Here is a 9,648-nt window from a genome sequence, read left to right as displayed (position 1 = left end):
GGTAGTACATGATGTTCTTTTTATACTTCAGAATTCCATAAAATACCATCACAGTTACACCACATGGCTGCACTATCACCATGAGTGATAATAAGTGGATAAAAGTGCCTACTTGATGTCAGGGAACAAAGTGACCTAAGTGCTATTGAGTAATGCAAAAGATATAATTCAAGAAAAATAGTCATGTTGTCAAACATTTTTTATTAGAAAATAATAAATATTATTGTCAGACCTAATCTAAACTTTTAGGTAAAAATATGAAACATGTTTATCATTCTAAGACATGTACTATAAAAGTAGTTATAACATGGTCACACTAAAAGAAACTAATGCTTTATTCTCTATATGAAGCCATAAAGAGACAAAAACTGGCACAAAAAAAAAAAATAGATACAATTAACACTTAAGATGAACTGCACACTGATTTTTTTGTTGTTGTTTAATTCAAAATTGTACCTAATCTAAATCAAAATAGAAAGAACAAGTATCATCATATTATGACAAAATGATTACTGTAACCATGAGTCGTAAGGCACTTTGTATGGCACTCTTCTCCATGTGAGGGACAGAAGGATGGATGTGGTAACGCTGATTGTTGAAAACGGCAGTCTATGGTTTCTCAGCAAGCATCCACCATATTTCACGTTCAGTGAATGACCCATTGATTGTTTTCAATACTATAGCATTCTCTTTAAATGAGCCAATAAAACACAAAACAGCCAAACATCACCCAATGGCTCGCCCAGTTTAGCTCCGACCACTTTTGAATGGTGTGACTGGCCATGTAACCCTGTGTGGAAACAAAATACTGCGATAAAGCGATAAAGTAGTTGATTTTTTATATTAATACAAAATTGAATTGATTATTAAATTGTGTATATGAAAAAAGAATGCATATAAAAAATTGCTCACCTCCTCAGCGTGCATGTTGTCCATTTCAGAGTCAAACAGTGATCCCAAGTATGTCAGGTGGAATATTGACAACGCACTGAAGAACATGTTAACACCATATACCCACACAGTCTACAATAAGAAAAAAGAAAAAGAGATCTCAATTTAACAATATAACTTCATAAGGAATTGCAGTGGAAATCCATGAACTACAGATTTCACAATACACAAACATTTGATCCTGGAGTGCAGGACTTGGTTAAAATAACCGATCACCTTCTTATTTTGGTGATGGCAGTCACTTGGACAGCGCTTTGACAGTATACAAGCACTGAAAATAGCCGCCAACCGCTTTCTCAGAACTACAAGAAAAACAAAAAACAAAGAGTCTGTATTTCAGTCCTGTTGCCTAGACAACTGATGTCATGTCACTTCAATGACAGATGAATGTCATGTCTACTGGAATGTGTGCCATGATGACTGCATGCATTAATATTAATATGTTAATATAATTGATTTACTGATTGTATCAAAGATCTGGTAATTTTATTGATGGCAAGAATGCATGAATGATTGTTACCAAAATTATTGTTTACCATGTTCAACGTAAGTGATGAATCCCAAAGACAGCAGCACGGCCCCTAGATGAAAGCTGAGACCCTGCCAAACAACACGTAATTAATTAATGATAGAAAATACAGTAACACTACCAATCAAATTACTGCTATCAAAAGTTTGGGGTCAGAAAGGTTTTTTTCCCTTTGAAATCTTAATACTTTTATTCAGCAAGGATGCGTTAAATTGATTGAAAGCAACTGATACATTTATAATGTTACAAAAGATTTCTATTTCAAATAACTGCTGTTCCTTTGAACATTTCATTCATCAAAAAATCCTAAACAAATGTATCAAAGATCAAAGTTTCCACAAAAACTTTAAGCAGCACAACTGTTTCAACATTGATAACAAAAAAAAGAAAAGAAAAATCCTCAACCAAATCAGCATATTAGAATGATTTCTGAAGGACTTGACACTGACTGGTGTAATGGCTGCTTGAAATTCAGATTTGACATTACAGTAATAAATTAAATTTTAAATGTATTCTAAATTGTAACAATATTTAACAATACTACCGTTTTTACTGTATTTTTGATCAAATGAATACAGCCTTGGTGAATATAAACTCATAAACTTCTTTAAAAAACATTACAAACTCTTATTAAACCCAAGTGAATTTAGTGAATGTAGAGCTGGTAAGTCCGCTAACCCCACTGGACCTCTAGGTTGAAAAATCGTCAATGCAATTGAATGTGAGAAAATAATTATTTTCTGGTCTCGTTTGAATTTTGCCATGAATGTGAACATATGTTGTCTGTGAATTTTTAATATAATTTTTCGTGTGAAGAATGCTACAATTTAGCGGGTAGAAGTTTGATACGGTTAGACTTTGTGTGAGAGCACTTTGTGGACTAGAACTAGTTTTTACATCAGACGGGAATCTGAAGAAAGAACAGCCCATTGGTTTGAATGGTGACATTTGGGTACAAAACACACAGGCATCTCGATCTGTCTCCATAGATTATCGCAGCATTAGCACCGTCATTTGACAAGTGGAGGGAAAATGTGTTATGGGTTACGTCACATGGGCGACATGTAGTCTTTCTCGTTATGTCTTTTCCACAACTGCTAGCCAAAGAATCATACAATATACTGTCAAACTCATAACATGAAAAATTATATGTTATAACATGACAACATATGTTCACATTCATGGCACAATTCAAACGGGACCAGAAAATAATTATTTTCTCACATTCACTTGCATTGACGATTTTTCAACCTAGAGGTCCACTTGGGGTTTTACGGTTTTACCTATATTAACCACAAGAGGGCTCCACTCAACTACAACATTTTATGTCACTGATATAGTTGATTACTGTCCTGTGAAGTTCTTAAAAAAATAAAAAATAAATAAATAAATAAATATATATATATATATATATATATATATATATATATATATATATATATATATATATATATATATATATATATATATATCACACAATGTTAAAGGCGTTTTAATTTCATGCTTTTTACAAATTTTTGCCAGAATTATCTACCAAATTGCACCCGCCCCCATCCCTACAACCAAACATCCTTTCTCCAAAACCCACATTAATAGTCAGCAAACCCAAAAAGATTCACATTCACACTTTGTTTTTGATTGTAAGTGTAAAAAAAGTTAAATTTTTGTTTCATTTTTTTAGCCAGAGACATTTCTGATACATTACATGCTTTTATTCTTATATAGCTTATTTATATTCCTAAAGGTCAAACTGGTATTACAGCATGAATGACTTTATCTTAGCTACACAGTGAGTAGCAACCTAACATGTACAACTACAACAGCTCACTAAGGTGACAAGGAATAAGCTGCCAGGGTAGGCAGCTGTGAATGAATTATCTATCCACAACAGCTGTAGACAGCAGTTTAAATCTGGGTCATGGTGTTCAGAGATAACAAACCATCTTTATCCAAGCTGTCATGTTAGAGGGAAACTGTTTTCTGGATCAGGTGTTGTTTTATTCTTATACAAACTCAAATCTGTTTAAACAGATGGAACCTGATTCTGTGCCAACAAACCTTCCTTGTGAAAATGTTTATAACCAGAGAGCTGAAAATCATACTTACATGTAACAATGCACTGGCGGTGTAGGTCACCAAGATGGCAGGAAAGGTGCCGAGTTTGAGTGCATTTTTAAAGACGTCTGTGTGATCAAATGTACAGACAACATTAATATATAACATATGAATCAGTAATATATCACAAACCTGGATAAACATACATACATGCGTTAAGCCACTTGGACATGGGCAGATTCCAAGAGGTGACAACTTCCACCATAGACCTCGGCAATTCCACATTCATAGGCTTAGCTACCGTAATATCCCTTTGAATTAACAAGATGTCACATTAGGTCTCAATAATTCTTATTTTACAAAGAAAGATAAATAAAGAGAGAAAAAGCATAAGTACATGCCATTTTATGTGGTCTTTGTGCTCAGAGAATCCAGCTCCAGACATCACAGTGGTTGTTTCGCTCAAGTAGCTGACAAAATAATTGCTGAAGTGGAAGGACACTGCATTTTCATAAGCGTGAAGCCACCTGAGGACAATAGACCAATAAAAACAATATTAAACAGACAATTTCATTTCCTCTGAATGTGGAATCTCTGAGGAAGGGAGGGAAGAGCAGCTCACCTACGAGGAAGTCCATCTCCGTAGATGGGAATGAAGTAAGGAAAGAGATAAGGAGCAATACAGTTGGAAATAACCAGGCAGATCTGACTCCTCAGAAAGCTCAGAGCAATCTTTCCGAACCAGCCAATGCTCTGCAGGAGATAGTTAGATAGTTACTGAATAACAAGCTCTTTGCTGATGGAAATGCGCTCAGCACAAATCAAGATGATCTTCTCTTCATTAAAGAAAAATGCAAAACACATTCAATTCATTTTAATGTCAATATCTGCATATGCATATAAAGAGACTTTCTGAAAACTGTATTGAAAATTTTTCTATTTGTACATATATTTTTATACAGTTATAAAGATAGGGCTTGGTAAGACTCTTATGCTCACCATATTTATTTATTTATTCATTATCAAAATAGAGTAAAAACTGTAATATTGTGAAATATTATTAAAATTTAAGATAACTGTCTTAATAAATATTAAAGTGTAATTTATTCCTGTGATAGCCATTTCTACAGTGTCACATGATCCCACAGAATTAATTTTAATATGCTGATTTGGTGCTCAAGAAAAATCTTATTATTATCTATGTTGAAAACAGTTGTGCTGAAAAAAACCCCTGCATTTATTTGAAATAGATTTTTTTTGTGACTATGTAAATGTCTTTACTGTAATTTGATCAATTTAATCATCCTTGCTGAAAATGAACATTAATTTATTTAAATAAAATAATGAAAGGAGATAATAAAAGAGAAATAAAATAAAATAATATATTAATATATATAATTTTTATTTGTATTATTTGTATTTTTAAATACAAATACCATTTTTTGTCCATTAATTGCATCTGTGTAGCGGGCGAAACTGATCCATGGGCCAAAGATGACGGTTCCAGGAAAGTAGAGGTATCCCATGAACTCCAGTGGGGAGGGAAAGGAGGCCGCAGCACCTCGATCAAGGTCAAAGGCCAGAGAGATGGCCTTCATGGCCACCACCATCTGAGATCCTGGACGCAACCAAAACAGTCAGTACGGGATGTGATGCGATGGTGAGTGACATTTGAGGAAAATAACATACGTATATATAAAAAAAAAAATTAGCTTGAGTAAAATATGCAGATTAATAATGAATCAATAAAGACACACCTCTCATCTTATGCCAGGTTGCTGCATCTATCATATGAAGCTCCCTATAATGAAAATGAACAAAACGTGACCACTCGTGATCAAATACTAGCTGCGTCTAGTTTTTCCAATTTGAGCCAGGCAGTTTTCTGTGTTCATTAAGCCCTAGCTATGCAGTGGATGACAGACCCCATCAGCATGTAGATGAGGATGACGACGGAGAGGAAGACCCCTCGGCTGCTGGAGTTTATGCTGAGGAGCAGGATGAGGTAGCAGAGGAGACTCAGGATAATAACCCACATCGTGTGCAGCTCAAAGAACACGTACAGCACATACAGACCGCCTGCCAGTGAGCTCAGATGCTTCACATGACACGAGACACCTGTCAAACACAGACACGCCATTAGCACTGCCGCATCAAGACTCAACAGATGGACCGATTCAGTAACATGAGTTCCATATAACAAGAGCAAGTGTGGAAATTTGCGCTACAATTAGGGATGCACAATATTGGAAAAATATTGGACATTGTGAGATTTTGTTTATCTGCAATATATATTGTGATATAAAATAATACAGGAATATTCACCAGATGACTTGAATAGCCACTGATAATAAAAACCTCAAAAGTTACTTTTTATTCTGAAGGCAATTTTTTTTTAGGACAAGTAAAAATATAATTTTAAGTTGTAAATAAAACAAAGAAAGCACTCTTTCTGTAATTATTTGTGAAATTTACTAGCAATTTCTGAGTGAAAATGTCTAGTATATCTTACATTTATTGTTTTATTGTGGTTATTATTAAATAAAATAAAACTATAAAATTACAACACCGATATTTACACCTCAATGCTGTATCGTGAACTATACGTGTGTAAATGATGAGCTTTACTCTGAAATAAGTAGCGCACATATATTTATTTGATTAAATCACAACCTGTTAAATTTGACAATCGCACTAAAGGCCCTTGCACACTGAGTCGCAATTTTAAATCATGCTTACACACTGCCTCCGAAACTTTCGTCCGTCATAAAAAAAATCGTATCAGGTTCGATTTTCACCGTTTTTCGCATCCGTAGCAAGCATTTTGAAAATTCAGAGCCACTGAATCACGAATACGAAAAAACACATGCGAAAATTTCGGACTCAGTGTGCAAGGACCTTAAGCCATAATATAATATTGATTTTATTTTGATATATTGTGCAGCCCTAGCTACAATACATTTAGCTGTGAAACGGGTGACAAAAAGCACTGAAGTTAGCCATACAAAAGCCATCTAGGCCATGCTCCCATCCTTTGGGGTAAGACTAACAGTCTCACAGGTGTTTGAGGGCTGGGGTGGCGCACGATGGATGGACTCACCTAGTCTACAGACGACCCGACACAGCAGGCAGAGGAGCAGAAGCTGCCAGACCTGCTCTAAACCCTGCTGGGCAGTGGGCAGCACACAGCCCTCTGCTAGAGCCTGCAGGAACTCCACACGTCCATAGGAATCCATAGTAATGTCCCTAGAACGCTGTTAAACACAGACTGGGACAAGACAGGAGAAAAAGAGTATTATTCTATTGTATGGTTATTGGATAGATTTATCGTAGGGCTCAACAAGGGCTATAGTGCGAGACGATTTCAGGCCAGTTAATGGAAAAGTCAGCTATTTGCCCAGTGCTGCGTTGTCATTAAATCTTACATATGTTTATCTTGTGCCTTTCATAAATTTGAAAAGGAATACATTAGGTTTTAAATGACTCACTGACCTTTTTTGTTGCAAATGTGCTGATTTAAATGCGTCAACAATGCAACGTTATCTAGCTCATCTATCAGTAATATTCTGCATCATTGCCACTGTTTGCTAGCAAATATGTGTTTATGAATTATAAATGTAATTGAGTTTTTATAAGCAATATATATAAATATACATATACACATACATATAGAAGTCTGCAAATAATATCTAGATACATCTTTGCAATGTGTGTGTGTGTGTGTGTTTGGGGTTCAGGTATACCTTACTTTATGGGGACAAAATGCCCCCACAAAGATGGCAATATCCAAAATCCTTGTCCTTGTGGGGACACTTTTTGGTCCCCATGAGGACAACAGCTTATAAATCATACTAAGTGATGTTTTGTGAAAACGTAAAAATGCTGAATGTTTTCTGTGATGGGTAAGGTTAAGGGTAGGGTTCGTGTAAAGGAATAGAATATACAGTTTGTACAGTATAAAAATCTTTATGGCTATGGAATGTCCCCATAAAACATGAAAACCCAATGTGTGTTCTGTAACACACATAAATACTTTGCTAAAAATAAGATTTATAATTTTTCTGTGGTGGGACCAGTGAAAATATTGGCATTCTGTAGGTTAGAATACGTTAAAAAGTATAAACCAATCACTGATGTTCAGATTGTTTTCAAGCAAAAGTGTGTTTTATTATTGAATATTGCAATATCATTTTTTTATTATTATTTCTAGTACATTTTATTATTTAGCTATAAGCTAATAAAAAAAATACAGAGCTAAAAAATAAAATGCTGAACTGCTAGCCCATCCAGGAAAGCAGGGGGAAATCCTTGTAGCAAAACCTTGTTGTTGAGCCCTGCTTTATGTAGTCCAGGACTGACAGGGAAAGAGCATTTCTGGAATGAAAATTCCTGCATGATAACTGGGCCAGTCTGTGTTCATATAACCGTTTCACATCCCCTGTATTCCTAAACAAAGGTCGTTATATAATGCAGCTGTATGTGGATGAGACGAGCTTTAGCCCTACAACATCACTGACTATCTGAGATTCATTGAATTTGCATGCCATTTAGAAGTAGTTTTATCGTATAGGAACGGTGTTTTGTTTCAGTCCCTACACAGATATGCTACCTTTTGCATCGTGCAAATCAAAATTATAATTCATCGAGATTCATGAACTTGTAACCGAGTTCAAAGAGTTGTCGAAGCGACATGTAACACAACTAAATAGCTCGACTGTGAACGAAGAGCTCGGCTCACTCCTGCACTTCCACGCGATTCTTACCGATCACCAGAAGCACTGAAGTATCATGCGCTTATAGCGCACACCCGGAAGTAGGACGAGGATTTTTCCAGTGGAATGTGCCGTCCAGCTTATCCAGGTGTCTTTTCCATTCCGTTAGCACGATCATAAACATCTGTGAGACTCAGTGCAGAGACGCAGCCGCTGTCGTGGTAATGAACACACCGGAGTTCAACCAAACTTGACTCCCGCGTGCTGCTTCTGCGTTCACTGTTCACTTCCTCCGCAGGGCCGGTGGAGGTGCTGGAGTGCCTGGGATTTATTTATTATGGGAATGATGATTGATGCGATGCATTTTCTGGTTTCCTTTGGATTCATTTATCATTTAAAAATAATTTTAAGGTCTTGATTGAAATCGCGCTTATCTGTTTCCACCCGGGTTTCCTTTTCTTGTTCCTAAAGATGCTGTTGAAATTACTCAGGAGAAATTTCATTTATTATTATCTGATGAAATTGAATTGCTCATTGTTTTTGCTTATTGAAGAAAATCAGTTTATGTGCCTTATCAGGGAAGCTTTGTCAAAAGTCAAAAGTCCAAATGCATAATTGTTTTCTCTAGCAGTAGCCTAGCCTTCGTTGGTTTCACCCTCACCACCTAATTCAAAAACTAGCTCTAAAATAATTATTTTCAAATTGTAAATAAACTAAAATTCCAATAGCAACACATTTTTACTAGGTATTTCCCAGATAGCACACATGGGGCCTCCATTTGCAAGATGTCTGTTAGAACACTTAATCTGGAAAGCATCTGCTGTGTAGGCTACAAACATCTTAGAGACGTCTTTAAGATGTCAGTTTTACATACATTCTAAATCATAAACATCTTAAAGACATTTTCTAAATGTCTATTTAACGTCTGACAGGAAACGTCCAAGAGACCTCGTCCGGATGTAAACACGCACATCAAATAGACATCTCTGAGATGTAGCCTATGTGTGATTATATCAGGGTAGGAATATAAGTTAAGACCTCAATGACCTTGAAAACTACATCCATTCCAAGGTTGTCTAAGCAAAAAAGTATATACGTTTTAACAGTGGTTTCGAAGTTACATTAGTACGAGGCTACGAGCTGGTATTTTCACTTATAAGCGATAATTAGGCGCTCGCAAACAGAAATCATATGTTCGCCTGAGGATGTAACCATAGCAACAGTAGGCGCAGTACACAACACATTATCTGTAATTTTATTATAAAATTATAAACCACAAGTGTATATTAAAAACATTAGTTTAATTCACACAATATGTAAAAGCAAACAAGCTAGTCTAGAGCAATAAACAAAATAATATTTAATAGCATATAATTAATAGCATATTTAATCGCATGTATA

General features: G+C 35.6%; 1 protein-coding gene across 1 annotated transcript; it reads right to left on the bottom strand.

The window, feature by feature from the left end:
- Positions 1-184: 184 nt before the first annotated feature.
- Positions 185-8,552, bottom strand: porcnl (porcupine O-acyltransferase like). The gene is made up of 13 exons (XM_084138644.1): positions 8,299-8,552; positions 6,636-6,803; positions 5,461-5,653; positions 5,293-5,336; positions 4,972-5,153; positions 4,158-4,288; positions 3,937-4,062; positions 3,746-3,846; positions 3,587-3,663; positions 1,488-1,551; positions 1,168-1,253; positions 913-1,023; positions 185-790 (listed from the first exon to the last, which is right to left on the bottom strand). Exons 2-13 carry the CDS (start codon positions 6,769-6,771, stop codon positions 692-694), a joined length of 1,350 nt encoding a protein of 449 aa, XP_083994770.1. The 5' UTR covers positions 6,772-6,803; positions 8,299-8,552; the 3' UTR covers positions 185-691.
- Positions 8,553-9,648: the final 1,096 nt, after the last annotated feature.

The sequence above is a fragment of the Abramis brama genome (genome assembly GCF_963993115.1).
Source record: "Abramis brama genome assembly, chromosome: 16".
NCBI lineage: Eukaryota > Metazoa > Chordata > Actinopteri > Cypriniformes > Leuciscidae > Abramis > Abramis brama.
This window is presented reverse-complemented; position numbering and strand designations above follow the sequence as displayed.

Excerpts from the sequence above, each read along its gene's own strand:
- porcnl (XM_084138644.1), bottom strand. The coding sequence starts at position 6,771 with ATGGATTCCTATGGACGTGTGGAGTTCCTGCAGGCTCTAGCAGAGGGC. Across the intron at positions 4,289-4,971 it reads CAATTAATGGACAAAAAATG|AGCATTGGCTGGTTCGGAAA; the intron begins GTATTTGTATTT and ends TATCTCCTGCAG. Across the intron at positions 3,664-3,745 it reads GTCCAAGTGGCTTAACGCAT|ACGTCTTTAAAAATGCACTC; the intron begins GTATGTATGTTT and ends TTGATCACACAG.